General features: G+C 31.1%; 2 protein-coding genes across 2 annotated transcripts in view; both read left to right on the plus strand.

Moving 5' to 3' along the window:
• The window catches only part of LOC128157936 (alpha-(1,3)-fucosyltransferase 7-like), a 66,686-nt gene that overhangs the window by 38,691 nt on the left and 10,357 nt on the right, over positions 1–17,638 (plus strand). The window lies entirely within an intron of this gene.
• LOC128157943 (uncharacterized) lies at positions 10,028–15,727 on the plus strand. The gene is made up of 4 exons (XM_052820621.1): positions 10,028–10,272; positions 10,461–10,583; positions 12,307–12,424; positions 14,379–15,727. Exons 1-4 carry the CDS (start codon positions 10,146–10,148, stop codon positions 14,602–14,604), a joined length of 594 nt encoding a protein of 197 aa, XP_052676581.1. The 5' UTR covers positions 10,028–10,145; the 3' UTR covers positions 14,605–15,727.

A 17,638-nucleotide genomic window follows, 5' to 3' on the forward strand; every position in this document is an offset into this window, starting at 1 on the left:
TAAAATTTTTAGGCACGCAATTTTCAGACGTATGCAATTGTTACGGTTGATTTTTGTTGATATAAAGAACAAAAAAAATCGATATCGCCCACATAAAGGTTTGATCAATTAAAACACTAACACTTTCTTTTCCTTTTTAAAATTAAAATACACGGTTCCATAAGTTTTTGTTTCAGTCCGTTTTTAAACGTAGTAGTAATCGTAGTTACTGTAGTTTGGCAGTTTCAATAGTGCATAGAATCAGAACTGTGATCTTCTCTCACTTATACTCTATTAAACGATAACAAATATAACGGGTTGTTGAAAACAACTGTACTTTCTCTAAATATATAATTATACGGCTTTATATATCATATATTTTCAAATTGTCTTTCTTTTAGACATGTGTGATGTACTTGTCCATGTAGTACCGCACAGTACATATTCATAGCGCTTAGAGTTCGTGGATCGGTACTTGATAATTTTTTTTATTTCATCTCTATAAGCAACTTGGGTTTAGAAATTATTTGTGTTCCAAGAAACTACTCAGTATTGCAATAATTACTGTTTGATTGTTTAATGATCGTCATACAAGAGAGAGAGAGAGAGAGAGAGAGAGAGAGAGAGAGAGAGAGAGAGAGAGAGGAATACCGGTATGAGTTTAATTTTAAGTACATTTTACTTATAATTCAGTTTCATAAGTTAGATTTATAGTTTCCATTATATTGAACCCTTTTCCCTAAAATTGCGATAGAATCTATGCAGGCAGAGTCCACGTGCTATTCCTGTCAATCAAATCAGCCCGCGAGATAGACCACGTGCTCCTTCCATGATAAGGAAAAAATGTCGTTCTATTGTTTTTTTAAGTCCGCAAAATAGAAAAATGTTTAGCAATGAAGTATTTAGTGTTTGAATTGTTTAGTTTCTTCCTTCTTATATTGCATGTATGGAGTTGGAATATAGCGTTGTAGAATCTCTCTCTCTCTCTCTCTCTCTCTCTCTCTCTCTCTCTCTCTCTCTCTCTCTCTCTCTCTCTCTCTCTCTCTCTCTCAGTGTGTACTTTTGTGCAATCATTTTTGAATTATAAGAGTTCTATTTGTATAAATTTAATTCATTTATTTTAGATCCATAATTTTAATAACAATTTTTACACAATGACTAAAAGTTTGTAAAGTACGCGATGTAATAAGATTTTTCGTTAAAATTTCGACGCTATTTCACATCACACATATTAGATTGGTTCTAAAGTAAATAAAGTTGTGTTAACTGTTTAAAATGCTTGCAAAAAGTTACCGGTATTATCTCATTCATCTTTTTAATCAATCAAGTTTTTTCGTACATACATGTATGTGTACCCGGTAAATAATTTCTTATCGCAAGTTAATACTTTGTGAAATTCCCGCATTTATAGAGTTGCTGAATTGTTCTCCGGATCCACGCGCCGATATTCTTACGTGTAGTTGTTTGTGTACGTATCTATCGACAATTTTTTTGTTTGTTAGAGATTAGAAAAAATCATGGAACTAACAAAGTAGAAGAAAGATATATTCAGACTATACACACGACGGGTTGTGATGAGTTACCAAACAGGTGTCCGTGCATACCGTGGAAAGGTGTGAATAACGGCATCTCGAGTACACCTGTTCAGACGTCCAAATATACACACAGTTAGTTGTAAATTACAATGACACCTAACAAGACAGACAATAACACCTGTTGTGTATAGAACCCAAGATGAAAGACAATGTTGTGTATCTGATCAGCTTCCGTACAGGTGTATCGCACGAGTGATTTTTCATGTGAAATCACGAGGCCATTACCCGCTATACGGAAATAAAGTTGAAAGTTATTTTATGAAATGCGGATATATTTTTAGTACCTGTACAATGCTTGAATATAATTTAACAAGAGTTTGTACAGGTATTTAACTATAAAGTATAATATAAAAGAGATTTTTTGTTTATTTATTGCTACATAAATAGCTGAAGTCCAAATTATTCGAGTCACCGGTAATATGGGGTTGTTATTTACTACAGCACATCAACGTGTTTTTAAAAAAAAACATGATCTGAAATGTTTTCATTTTTCATTTTTAATTGGTTTATATTAAGACTGTAAATTAATTAATAAATCAGAAAGTTTTCAGATAACAGAAAATAAGACGTTTAAGCTCCCGACATTTTAATCGGATCGTCAGTCACAACATCACGTGTGTTTAGAAAAAAAAACACGATTAAAATGATTTGAATTTTGATTATATATCAACTGATTATTAAATATATTTGGTGAATTTATTCCAATTTATTTAAGAAAAAATGACTTAAAAGGCACCCATTTACGTCGAGTTTTCAGATCACAAAAACTTAACTTCACGTTGATAGCCCCGACAATTTTCTAGGTCCATGCAACGTAAGTCGATATTTTTTTTTTAAATATGAAAAGGATCTATAGGTTTCAAACCTTGTTTAGCCATAATTTATTTATTTCTAAACATACGCTATTTCTATCAAAGTCTCAGGTAACGATATACACGGAGTAACACAGTGGCCACGGAGTTACACAGGCGGCCACGGTGCGACACGGTGCTTTTTCTTGAATTTTCCAATACACATACACGGTGTCACACCGTGTACACGGTGCGACACAGACCGTTTTCCACCGTGTTTTTTACACGGTGGGTGTCGGGATACTCGTGAGCTGTATTGTATATACATGTATATATATGATTCTATACAGTAAAACTCGTTTAGTACGAACACGGATATAGCGAATTCTCGGATATAGCGAAGTTTTTTTTTTGAGTCCCCGGTAAAATGCTTTACAAATCTTTGCAAAATTGTACGGTTATAACGAATTCGGATATAACGAATTTACGGATATAGCGAACTGATTTTGAGTCCCGTAGACGTGAATAATAACGAAATGTAACACCTTTATAACGAATTTCTTTACAGTTTATAAAATTGTGCACTACCATTTAGAAAAATAGTTTGAAAGAACTTATTTTCATATTTTTTTTAGATTCACAGTCCGATTATTCAAGGTATCTAAGTAATGTAGTTATAATTTATGCATCAATTAGCAAATGATATAGTGTGGTGAAAGTGAAAGACAACATGTATATAGTGAATTCGCTATAAATATTATTACGAATTCGTTATACGGATATAACGAATTACGGATATAACGAAGTAATTCCATTGGTCCCTGGAACTTCGCTATAACCGAGTTTTACTGTATATAGCCTATACTTCCAAAACAAAAAATCTTTCCGGCCATAACAAGAGTCTTAAATTAATCTACCGTCACAAAATGCGATCTTTATAAGATTGTTTTTCAGTTTTGAACGGTATCGTAGAAATAATGGAATTTCAAAGTCATTTAATCATAATAAATATGATTAAAAATATGTTGAAAAGATTATGCAGCACGCTACATAACTCTGTTAAGCATTTACATTTACCGAATACGTCTAATATCAACTTGTTATTAAACTCCACAGTATAAATATATTAATACAAAAAGCGTCAGCTAACGTGCCCTATCGACAGACATTTGTTAATTTGATTTGAGCATATTTACATAGTACATGTACAAACAATTATACAATTGGTATTTGGCACATGTTTAGTTGTATACATAACATATATATACAGGTCAATAAAATTTACATATAATTTTTTTTTCATTTGATAACTACCAGTATGTTTCAGCTAATCTGTAAACGTTGGTTGGTCCTTGTCCAGTAAACGTCATCTGAGAGGAGTGTTACAGGCGACATGATGACTGCTGGGTTGCAATAGCCAGTCCAGTTGGCAGTGCTCCTTATTCATTAGAGTAATGAAATTCTAGTTTGTTTACAAGTTTACATCGATATCTGACGCATAGTTTTCTAGTTGCATAATTATATCACACAGTTACGGTGTTTAGGGTTTTTTTCGCCTCGTGTGATTTTGCTTTTAAACACTTGCAAATGGTTTCGCCCAGTCTTGAAATCGCTCAGACACGTCATAGTTGTTTTAAACGAGAAATCATTAAAGACACTCGAATTTGCCCAGTCTTAAATTTAACCACTTACAGCGAGGGTTAGAGTGTCAAAAACTAAACGGAGATGGAGAATATTTCCCTCTATAGTGTAAATCAGACACTAGTCTAGAGATTAATTGAGGAAAATAAACATGTATCGTAAACAAAAATCTCTTGGTTTTTAATTAAGAACAGCAAATAAATTATTATATGTACAGAGTGTGCTCTTCTCTGAGATACTCAACTCCTTTTCAGAGAAGATTGTACTAGTATATCAAAACCGTCTATCCGAATAGATCGACTTCTATCGACTCACATTCTGCATGTAGTTTTCTTAGACACCTAATTTTGCAGCACGCAGTCTAAAAACTATGGCTAATGTAACTTATGCTTAAACTAATAATTTTTGAGACTGTTCATCTACAAAAGTGTATGTACATGTAGCTAGCCCCCTTTATTAAATGGAAGAGACAATTACGACTGTCAGATGTTTGCAGATGCCGGTAAGCTGGTACTTCAAGGAGATGGATTAGGCACATGGTCTTCAAGTGGATGTAAACGATATCTTTTGTTCAGTTTTTTTTAGATTACTGATTGTTTCATGACAATCAAAATTGCACCAATTGTGCTTGAGTTGTTGAAATGTCCTTGAATATCTTTATAATCATATTTATTTACCTGTTATAGTTTTTACAAAAAAATATTCTTGAAGTTTATTATACACAGTGACCACATCAAGGTTTGAACATGCGACGTTTAGATAAGTAACTAAAGGCTCGCTGGCTTAAAACCTGATATTGTGTTGTGTCCTTATATAAGAGAGATTTACTCAGTATCTACAATACATGTATTGGCGGAGGACACCAAGCTAAAATTGGGTACCGACTTGCATTTACCCTGGACGTCAACCTGCGATGGACTAGAGTCCCATCCATGGGCAGTCAATAACTTCATCGGCTTAGCACCTTTATGGCTAAGAGAAAATTCTTATACTGCATTGCTTCTAAAATTGTACCCAAAGTATTCTTGTTAATTTCGTTCATAATTTTTTGATACTTTTTTTGTTTTAAAGAAGTAAAATGATTAATTATAAACCATTTGAAAATAATCAACGTTTATTTACTTTTGATATTGAAATCGTCTCTTTTGTATTAGTTATCAAATAACCATACTTTGCGTTGCATTTTTCTATATTTTATACAAATGAAAAGAATCGTAATTTAAGGGAAAAAAATTCGCGCGTACGGGAATTACTGTCCAATGATGGTCATATTTATATCTACTCTAACATATGTTGTCATTTTGGTTAGTGTATTAAATTCATATAAAATTAAAAGATTGGCATATATATTCATATAAGATATATAAAGAAAATATGATATTAATTCATGTATGATGCATACGAAAATTAACAAACACACGTGGTATCGTTAGAATTCAATAATTTAGGTGTAATATAAAACCAAATAAAATATATGACCTGACGTGACGTGTATAATTCGAAACCATTTTATTCCAACAAATATTCAAGAAAAGATAATCGCAGGAAGAAATTGTCCGTTCAAATCTGTAATAAATGAAAATGAAAACATATTACAGTAACAAGATCATGACCATAATACTATACCATACTTATGAAAGGATCACTTGTATCTAACAAAAGAATTGACCTATAGGAAAGATTGATTTCCCGGAAAAATCACTCTTATAAATCAAAGTTCATTTGATATTTTCTACTTTACATATTTTTAGAGTTTTCGTATTTTCATTTAGAACCTAGTAACTATATTGTGCTTGTAATTCTTTAAAAATTAACCTTCACAACCCCCCCCCCCCCCAAAAAAAAAAAAAAATAAAAAAAAAATACAAACATCGTTTAAACCTAATTGTATCACAGTGGTTTATATATAAGACTGTATAATTATCATGTTAAAATCTGAATGAGATTTATTCAAAGGAATCTCTTAATCGTATTGCGTGGTTTCGCATAAAGGCTATTTGTTGTTAGCTTTGAGCTAAAATACATGTTTATCATTATTCTGCGATAATGAAAAGATTAACTAAAGAATGTTTTCGACGATGTTAGATTAAAATTGCAAATGTTTAGACTGATAGAATAATTTTTTTAAAATCAAATTTATTACAAAATATAGACAAGGGTCGATTAGACCTGATGATAATATTTTGAATGACGACGATAGATATAATATTTTCTGACTCATTTATGACGGAAATTATTGATATCGATTCTTTGTCCGTTTATAATATGTATAAAACAAGTCTTATGATTCACAGCCAATGAAGTAAAGGATATGCTTAAAATCAATGCTTTGTCGTGAGAACATTGCATTTACCGATTCATATAACAACTCTGATTTCATTCTGATATGCCCATAGGCGTTCTCTGTTTATTTTAGTCAAATATATTACACTGGAAAAGGTATGCATCAAAATGAGAGAAAAGAAAAACAAATCCAACAAAATAATGAATTTGCGAAGCAGTTGTAGTTTAGAATGAAATAACTTCTATCAATTTATATCAACAACTCTCTATACATTTTCAAATCATATGTGTGTATATGTATTGAAAGTATGTATAAAAGGTATTGTCCCTTTTAGCTTAAATTCTGAAAATTACACAGGTGACTGGTTGGTGTCTTCCCATTTAGCCAACATTTTGAAAAAAATCCAGGTAAAATACAGGTAGATTTGTGTTGGCTAAGTGGGAATGGGATGCAGGTGGAGAACAAAAGAATTTAATTACAGGTAAGCCATAGTCTGTTTTCAGATGAGAGTAGGAGAATTAATATATATTTGTTAGCCTATAGACAAATACATAATACTTTATTTTATTTGATTTATTCAGATGCAAATTTTTTTTTTAAACGAACTGTTACATATTCCCCTATAATTCATGCCCTTAATTCGGGTACAAATATCATAGTTTGTCTATTTTCATCATAAATTTACACAATAAAAATATTGTAATTTTAAGAATCACGTTGGAAATTTTAACTATACATCATATTTAGATTCTTTTTTTTCCCAAATATCTTTGATTTCTATGATTATTTTGATTAATTCCAATCTACAGAGTGTGAAATTAACAAAACATAAAAATGCTAGAGTAAAGTGCTAATATTTTTAATGGTGTATACTTCATACTTAATAAGATTCATTGAATGATGATCAATACATCATTAGTAATGAAGTTAAATCCTCCGTTGTCATTATGATAATGACAATTATGATAATTATGCTGATTTAATAATGATTATCTATAAAGTTGATCTGCACCTGAAGATTGGGCATTTTGATTATTTATGTCTTTCAACTAGCAGTCCGTAAAGCAATTAAAAACTTATAATTTTCAGGCTTTCGATTCTGTTAATTAATGGCCATAATAATGCTTCTCAATTTGTTTATTCTCTCAAACCATTAAAATACACATGAACATGAGGTACAAAATTGTGTTATTTGCATTAAATTGTAATGTCAAGGGTCTTATTAAATATAATTTATATTACAACATAGTATTACAAATTTCTAGTATATTCTTTAAAAACGGCTGATCAATCTTATCTATGTATATATATTTTATACATCTAATTTAAACAGTTTGAAATTATTTACATATTAAAACCTTTTAATCATGCAAGAGCCCATATTGGTTTCAACATGTTTAGTGCAATGATCTTGCAGAAAATTGCTGATCTATATTTCCAAAAAAATGTGGTTATTTTTATTTATTTATTCTGATTATCATGTTATAGGCACAATTAAATGCTATTTTTTTAATTTGTTTTCAACAAACTATTCTCAGGTAATTGATAACAAATACATTAACATGTGAAAACAGACTATAGCCTCCTGATCATTCAGGTGTGAAAATCAAAATGTTGGCCAAGTGGGAATTGAGAATTTCAGAATGTTGGCTAAGTGGGAATAAACCGACTGGTTTTGACTGAGTGGTAATGGTGTACAGGTAAGGGGAGGGAGTGAACAAAAGAAATTTATTACAGGTGATCAGTAGTCTGTTTTAGAACGATCAAAGTATAAATGCCATTAAAGGCTGGTACTGCTTTGAGGGATATATATCCCTCATTGATCATTTATCATACATGTATATATATTTTACTTATGTATTTTAAAGTCTTTTTATAAAAAAGATTCAATAAAAAACATTTTATGAATCATCCGTTTAAATGCATGATTTAATTCATTTTTTTATTTACATGAATGTATTTATTTTTTGTAGTATTTCTTTCAAACTTTTTCAAACTTATTTTATTGACAAATAATCAATGTAGGACTGGAGACTTAGGGTTCATTTCTTTAAATACAAGAGGATTACTGCTAATGCATTTAAAAATTAAGTACTGTTATAACAGTATCAAGTGAGATATAAACCCCTGAAATGAGCCAGAAACCCTGGGGGGCACTTGGTGGTACCCCTACAGCCCAAATTTGAGACCGGGAAATAATAGCCCCATTGGTCCCCTACATTGCCCTGGTATCCGTTTGATGCACACTTCAAAGATAAAAGAGATAATACCCCGCGCCTTTCACCCCTATATCATTGTCAAATGCTAACATATGACAAAGTTCGGGTGAGCCAACTACGCCCTTGTAGGGATCATAGGTGCCCTCTTACGCTTATTATGAATACCTCATGAGGTCCTCTACCCAATCCTAGTGTTTTCAAGTTCTTGTGGTCAATCTCAAGTGAGATATAAACCCCTGAAATGAGCCAGAACCCCTGGGAGCCACTTGGTGGTACCCCTACAGCCCAAATTTGAGACGGGAAATAATTGTCCCATTGGTCCGCGACACTGCCCTGCTATCCGTTTGATGCACACTTCAAAGATAAAAGAGATAATGGTCCACCTTTCACTCCTATATCATTGTGAAATGCTAAAATATGACAAAGTTCAGGGGAGCTAAACCGTCTCTTTTCATTGTCATTGTTGTATTCTTCGAAGGTTCACGTCAAAACATGGCTGAGACAAAATAATCCCAATTTCACCTGATGATTTTCGCAGTTTTTGACTTTGACATATGACATTTTTTTATGAGAATAAATTCCAAATGCTGGATTTTCTATTGTCTCATATTCGTAATAATACGATGTCTTTTTAATTTTCGATTGATGTTGTTTCTGGGGGAGTGAAAAGGCCAGAGGATAAATTCTTAAACACGCACATTTTCAGCTTCGATGTAAACAAATTATCCTGCCACACTGGATAGGCTTGGGGTTTCTATTGTATTTGTATCGTTTTATACCTTTTAATTTACTTTAATTTATCATGTCTGTTATATCATAATACGTTTGCACATCACTTTATACGATGCATATAGTTTTTTTTCTATTTGTACCAATAAGACTGCACTTAGGATAACATTATTTTCATAACTTAAACTATGACCCGTATAGACATAATTCATTTCTTTCCAACAAAGACGCATTTATAACTCTTATACAGGCGAACTTTACTGCTTCGGAAGTCGTCAATGCTCGTACAAATTATTGAGCATTAATCATTTTGATATTAGTTAAAATTTGTCGATAATTAAGTAAAATATAATTTTCTGTTCGAGTACTCTCAGTACTTTGATGAATTTCCTTATTGGCTGCTAGCTTCTACGGGCTTAGTGGCTGCTGTTAGTGGCTACTAGCTTCAGCCTGGTTGCTCGACATATCAATAAATCATGTATCTACGCAGTAAGTTTGGAGGTATGTAACAGGTTTCACGAAGTAATAATTTTCAATCAAATTGGTATCAGTGCATGCATATAAATTGTCGAATAGTAGACACTCACACACTTTTCCATTTTAAACGCAAGGAAGTATATGCACTTGTTTATTCTATTTCAATAAAGAAATCACTGAAATTTTTAAAATTCCTAATTCAAAAACAACAATAATGTTATTGCAGGTACATTTTACTTTGAATTTCTAATGTGTTGTGGATTCAAAATGGAAAAACTTAGGAATTGTTTCATACTGTTTTCCATTAGTCTCAATATTGCAGGTACTTACAATTACGTAATGATCTCTTGTATCATTGAGCCGTTCAAAATAACATGCAAGGAAGGAAGTAAAGAAGGGACATTTTTTAAAACTTTTAGTGGATTGGCCGATGGGAACGTATACTTTGGTGAAGCCAAAGACCGGATGTCCTCCAGGATGGATGGAGGGCTGGGGTCGCCAAGACAGTGAGGATAAAGATAATAAAAATTGGATTGCCTACGACCATCATTTTAATGGTAAGATTTTGAAATTGTTTATTTTTAAAAAATATTTATTGAATTGTTATAAAATATTAATCATAAAATAAAAATAATCCTTATTGGACGTGCTGCAATATATTTCATCAGATGAACAAACATGCAAATTTATTTGACATAAATATTGCAATACTTACATACAATGAATTTATTAAAAAATTCGACAGGCAGTTCTGGAAGACATTTTAAGTTTTATTACTGCACACGGAGTGCTCATGCTGTTAGTAGTGTAAAGAAATGGCCGAAAGGAAATTATTGTGTATTAAGACATGGAGGATCTTGTCCATCAGGTGAGCAAAAATTGAGTACATAGATTTCAATGTATTGATTAGAGCATGTAGTCTACGCAGTACAAAACAGATAATCTAAAGTTTTCCTATGACAGATTTATTCTGAAAATTGAATATTTATGCTTTTGAATAAAACCTATAAGTGTATAAAATTTGAAGAAAAAAAATCCGACCTCACAATTTTTTGTCCACATCACTTCAAACCTACATTTGAAATTCCTTTCAGTTGAGTGTAAAATGAAACGGTCATTGTTATGGTTTGCTTTGCCAATAACTTAATTTCTTAAGATATAGCAAACGTCTCAGCTGCTTTCATAAAACAATATAGGGGCATACTCAAAATGAAACGCTTAATTAAATTCATGGAATTTTGCTTTACAAAATACATGGAATAGGTCATGTTAACAGGTCACATTTTATAAACAAATTAAGAAAAACGAATAAAGTAGATCTGATGGCTAATTCATTGACCACCTAGACACCTTAGATGTTTTTAAGCAACATGAATATTCATTCATCAAATGGGATTAGGCAGCAGTTAACATATATTATATTACATGTTATTATTTGAAATAAAAATCATGCTCTATTATCACAGTATCTTACACGTACATAAGAATTTTCTGTATTTTACTTGTACGTTTACCAGTTTGTATTTACTTCGGTGTCATTAAGAAACGAAAATCTCTCTTTTATACAGAGCTATTCTTTTAAAAAGGACCAATCTGTCTAAAAATGGCCATTGCCATATTGACAGTCTCTATAAAGATATTGGTATTCAGCTTTGCAGAAAATTTAAAAGTATAACGGTCACGACCCCATTGATAAGATAAAACCATAACTGCTACAGTAAAAAAACAAATGACGACGGGATTTAGATTGAGGAAGGTTTAAGAATATCTGACGGAGGTGAAAATCCATCAAAATTGTACATGATATCTTCATATTTGACCTTTAGATATGCCATTTTTAAATTGCAACAGCTCGATTGCACCAAAGATCAATAAAGTTAACATCACTCATATGTAGTTTTCGAAATTATCAAAACATATTTTCGGCCTTGAGTAATATATATATATATATATATATATATATATATATATATATATATATATATATATATATATATATATATATATATATATATATATATATATATATATATAAAGCACTGAATAGAATCAACAACACTAAGCATCTTTAAGGTGTCGGATCTAATGTATAGATACTAAGCCAGTAAACTGAATATATAAAGCACTAAAAATGGCTAACGACACGAACAATAGAAATTGTCAAATTTTCGGGACAACCCGTTCCTTCTTCAGGACCAAAAAATAAATTACATGAGTAAAAAACAAAGAAAACAAAATCTAAAGCTACTACTAAACTACTTAAGAAACTATGAAAAAGAACAGCTACATTACACACATCATTTGATCACATTCTTAAAGGTGTTGATACTGTCGCCGATCGCTATAGTTTAGTAGTAGCTTTAGATTTTGTTTTCTTTGTTTTTTACTCATGTAATTTATTTTTTGGTCCTGAAGAAGGGACGGGTTGTCCCGAAAATTTGACAATTTCTATTGTTCGTGTCGTTAGCCATTTTTAGTGCTTTATATATATATATATATATATATATATATATATATATATATATATATATATATATATATATATATATATATATATATATATATATATATATATATGCACACACACACAGGATTTCAGTTCGGCAGTGTGTTCTGGGATGACGAAGATTCCAAAAATAGCAATTCGTACGGTGGGATATTACCGAGTGGTGTTTATTTTTGGGACACACGTATAAATTATTGTTGCAGGTACAGTAACACATTGAGAGAGAGAGAGAGAGAGAGAGAGAGAGAGAGAGAGAGAGAGAGAGAGAGAGTTTTCCGCAGACGGTACAAGCCTTATGTAGGTTGGTTTGAATTAAAATTGCAAATTTTTGAACACTAATAATATTTTATAAAACAAGCTGCGTTTTTCTAATATAGTTGATATATAAAGACACGCAGGTAACATCAATTTCAATGTAAATGAATTCGCCCTTTCAATCCAAAATACATTGATAAAACAAACTAAAGTCATGTACACTGTACATGAAAATTGGTTTCAACGCATATAGTAGTCAAAACTGTAAAATGTACATGTATTTAACACATATTACTTGTAAAAAAACATCGAAGCATATAGTACAAGACAAAGGTTTCAATCTTAAAAATACATCAATGAACAAAAATATTCAAAGTATACTTAAATATAAAACGAAAAATTATCTGAATATGGATCAATATCTTATTTGTGAAATAATATCAATGGAAGACACCTGCTACCTATTTGAAAAGGAGTTCACTGCCTTCCAATGGAAACTCGTACATATCGATAGAAAAAAAAATACCTTATCACAAAAACCTAAAGATTTATTCAATACAAATAATGACATTTTAAAATGCTTAACATAAATCAATCAATATGCTTTTAAGACCATGTTTGATAGATTTTTTCTCATTCTGCCTGTACATGTATCTCTAAGTCAAGAGACACCCCCCCCCTCTCAAAAAAAACAAAAAAAAACAATGACTCCACAAGATCTCAAAAACGGTGATGACTTGAACAACCAAACTTTGTGGGATGATAGCCCTAAGTATGTATCCGTGTTTACTTTTTTGTTTGAATTGTTGTCACTTCAGGTCGTCATTAGAAGTACTTAGAATATTTTTTCTCTTTTTTTTTTTTAAATGGACTGAAGAATACTGGTATATCATAACACGATCTTATACATGTTAAATAAGCAAAGAAATTCTATTTCCAGTCAGTTATATCAAATATCTTAGGTACCTAACCTTTTTACAAAATTGATACCACCGAGATTTTAATCACTGTAAGTGATTGAGACACGAACTTTTATAAATGATAAACAATCGATTGAAGATATGTTTAACGGGGTTTTTTTGTCAACCGTCAGTTCCGGTACTCACCAGTAGAATTCAAACAATTCATTTTTTTCACAAGTTTAACTGATTATCTTTGGTGTTTCATCTTCCATGATTAACAGTGGTGTACACTAGACAAATGTATTAAAAAAAACAGCTTTTATTTTCATAAACCTCTCTTGTTCTTCCGTTTCCGGTCTCGAGACAAAAAACCAAGATTCACCAAGATCGCAGATTTGGCAGAGAATATCGATATTTCATCGTATTATATAAAAACAAAATCGAGCGGAAGACCTACTCGTCACTCGTAACGAGATCTAGTTACATTTGTATTTTGCCTTACATCCGAACTTATGTTAGCCATTTGCACCTTTATCAATTAATAGAGAAAAAATAAAAGTTTTAAATCGGTAGTGTAAATCTTTTTAGAATTGAAATAAACAACATATATTTATATCAGTTTATCTTAATAATATCTTAAGGATTATTCATACTCATATCCTTTCTGAAATGTGTATTGATTTAAGTTTTCTTAAGAAATAAACAGCAAGTTAAAAATTCCACCGGGATCAAATGACCGAAGACCGAAGGGCTTCTAAGAAGATTTGATCACAATGAACTTGTTAACATTGCTGTTTATTACTTATATTTACATTTGGAAAAAGCAAACCGCTTAGAATTGGTAAAATTGCTGAGATTTTATGTTTACAATCATCCAACCAACAAGCGATAAGTACGTGCTATGATCTTTGTGACGTCATGAAAAAAGTTTAAACATAATTGAACGTTTTTCGCTATTCTATAGGTTCATATAAGGAACCATATTTGTTTGTTCATTTAGAGATGATGGTCAATTTGGAAAAAGAATAAAACTTCCGACATCTCACCCGTTTTACCTATTGAGATTTACCTCCCACTGCCAGCGGGTCAAAGGGATGTACGTCAGGGAGGAATTTGCCCGATTTGATGACGAAGACAGTAGAAATAAAAACTCACGCTCTGGAAAAACTCCAATGGCAGCTGGTGGACGCGACCACCAACTTCTGTACTGTTATTATTGGCGATGAATAAAATTATATAAAAGTTTGATCTTAATTACTTTTATTTTTAAGGAATGTTATGATATCATTGAGTGTTCACGTCTTTTTATTATAACTTTGTTATATTATTGCATATTCTTTTTATCAAACATTGAAAATTTAGCTTAAAGTTCATAGAAAAAGAATTTAAATCTGAAGTAATAATTCATAAATGTAACATTTAGACAAGTAGATGAAGAGTTTTTATTAAAGGTGTAAACGACAATATTTGACCGACATGTATTTTTTCAATTCTATTAAATTTTCATCACTTATATTGTATTTTGTAGATACTGCATATACGTTTTTTCTCTTCACTTTAACTTCAGTGATGAGAATGAATTTCATTGTTATTGATACCTACTTACTGTTATAAGTTTTCAATTGAACCCTCTGATGGAACCATTGCAACAGAGTATATGCACTTTGATAGAATAGAACAAAGTTCATTCTAATTCTTCAGTTAATCTTATATTAATGAATATGTATATGACGACGGAGAAAATATCCATTCTGATCCAGGATGTAGATACAATGGTTGCTTTTACATGTATCTGTTGTAAGATGTCTTCTGTGATACTACAGCATTCAAAACATTTTTAAATTCTAAATAAGTGTTGTTTTTAGAAGCTCTTAGTTTTCCAGCCTTATTCTATTGCACTAGTCCAGGTGGACAATGCACTTGCTTCTCACCTTGCGACCAGAGTTCGGTCCCCGTGATCGACATTAGCAACATGTGAAATAGTGGAGTGACAATACCATGAACATTTTGATTTTAATGTACCACCCCAACTTACGGTTAGTTTATACTTTTTTAGGAAGACATAATATCAACTTATATTTGTTATCCGGTTGTAAACATTCCATGATAAAAGTTTAAAATGATTATAGTCAAAGACCAATGATTGTAACATGATCAACAATTTATAAAGTGAATTAATTTGAAAAATTAGCAATTTACCTAACAGTTTTAAACATTTTATAAAATTTGTAAATTGTATACATTGATATGAAACAAAAATATTTACATATAATGTCTGTATGCTTGTTTTTATGAATAAGCGTTTTTCTTCAGAAAATTTTACTTTAAAAGGTAGAAATGTATTCAATATGTATATTTTGAAACAATTACACACAACTCAGAAATGTATGCAATTACAATTAATATTAACAAGAAGAAGACCAATTAAGTTAAATAACTCTACATGCATACATAGTAAGTATTAATTGTCACTAAAAATAATTGATATTTTTCAAAAGTGATCCAGGTATATAAGAATAGATTATAACTGGTAGTAGAGATGACATGGTATATATTTTTTAATGTTTGTCTAAAGTAGCTAAAAGAATATGACTGAACACAGGGCAAAGAATATCTTAAGCAATAATAAGTAATGAAAGTAGACAAGTTTTATATGTAATATATTATTGAGAGGCTTCAATTGATTATTTTGGAGTATGCTTAAAAACAATGTTTTGCAACATTAAAATGTAAAAGCTATTTTCAATGCATTTTTGCCATTATCAAATTAAAAACAATGCATTATAATTAAGTATGCTCATCGGAATATTCAATATGTCTTTTGCAATGTGTCTCCAACTGCAATTTAATCGCATCTCGCACATAGTTTAATTCTAAAAGAAATCTATTTTATCTTTACTGGAACAAACGCAATAAATTAAGAAAACCTTGTGCATTTGAGATTTCCTCATATTTGTTAATCATACTTTAAAACAATTAGCTTTCAGTTTCCGTAGCAACAGCTCACTACACAAAAGGATTCAAATTTTCTGAATGTTTATAATGTAATATCATAGTTTTACCATTTGTATTCATAAATAAAGTCAGCAGACTAAAAGTTCAGAATTATTTGCATTTCTTCTTTATATGTAGTACAAAATACAAACACACACCGATTTCGGAAATCATTTAGTTATTTAATGGAAATTTTAGAAATTTATATTGTTAACAATTATAAATACAAGTAAATATAATTAACATGTTTTTAAAAAAAGTCTTGACACACAATCTAAAATACGAAACGTGGTCATTTCTTCACTTTATTTGTTACTGATTTGTGAGAAATACATAAAGCGGACAAAACTGTTTGAAGAAAGTGTGCAAGTAAAGAAAAATACGTCGTCGATTTACAAAACTTAAACTATTTTTATACAGTTTTGTCATTGTTTGACTAAGTATATGAATCATGAGTGCAGTTGCCTCATTTTCTTTCTAATACAAGACATGGTTTTAATTAGCTAACAAGGCATATAACACTAACGCATACACTATAAACACTCCCTTGTGTTCAACAGTTTAATATGATAACCAGACTTTGAGGTGATCGATGTTTGTTTTATTCATCAGATATACTGTTGAATCAATTAAATTCTTGAGGGCCAATTTTTGAGGATTTTGGTGTTTTGCTTATTCGTGCGGCTATCATTTCTTGGATTCGTCGGGCTTCACCCAGATAGCAAGCTTATATTGGCCCAGCGTTGGCCCGATGTTATCATTTATGTGGGCCCGATGTCGGAAAATAACATCGGTCCAATGTAATTTTGCTCATCGGCGCAACATTGCACCAACACGCTTGCGTGACGTTGGCCCATTGTCAGTAGATTGACAGTTTTAATGTTGGCCAAATGTTGGGGCAACGATTTAATCCAACCAATATTCCCTAAACTTTGTCCTTAGAAAATATCTCACAAAGATTAACAGTAAGTCTAATCTTTATTGTTTTCTCACAGAAATATAATCAATATTAAAATTTTCAAAAGTTTTTTTTTATAGTCGATTTATAAACTTCCAAATGCCTTCAATCTTCTTCATTTGTTTTCTTTACTCCTATTTTTATCCCTTTCCCAATCAGATGAATAACGAATCACAATAACTACGTATACATTTGGTCACTATATATAGTTCAGTTCCAGTTTAATTCTCTAGTTCTGACCTCGTTGATAACTTCAAAAGCCCGTTTTCGCAAACTGCTGCTGTAAATAAAAAAAAAATAATCATATA

This window comes from Crassostrea angulata, chromosome 8 (assembly GCF_025612915.1).
Source record: "Crassostrea angulata isolate pt1a10 chromosome 8, ASM2561291v2, whole genome shotgun sequence".
NCBI lineage: Eukaryota > Metazoa > Mollusca > Bivalvia > Ostreida > Ostreidae > Magallana > Magallana angulata.

Coding starts and splice junctions, on each gene's coding strand:
- LOC128157943 (XM_052820621.1), top strand. CDS start 10,146: ATGGGAACGTATACTTTGGTGAAGCCAAAGACCGGATGTCCTCCAGGA. Junction 10,273..10,460: donor CTACGACCATCATTTTAATG/GTAAGATTTTGA, acceptor AAAATTCGACAG/GCAGTTCTGGAAGACATTTT. Junction 12,425..14,378: donor CGTATAAATTATTGTTGCAG/GTACAGTAACAC, acceptor TTGTTCATTTAG/AGATGATGGTCAATTTGGAA.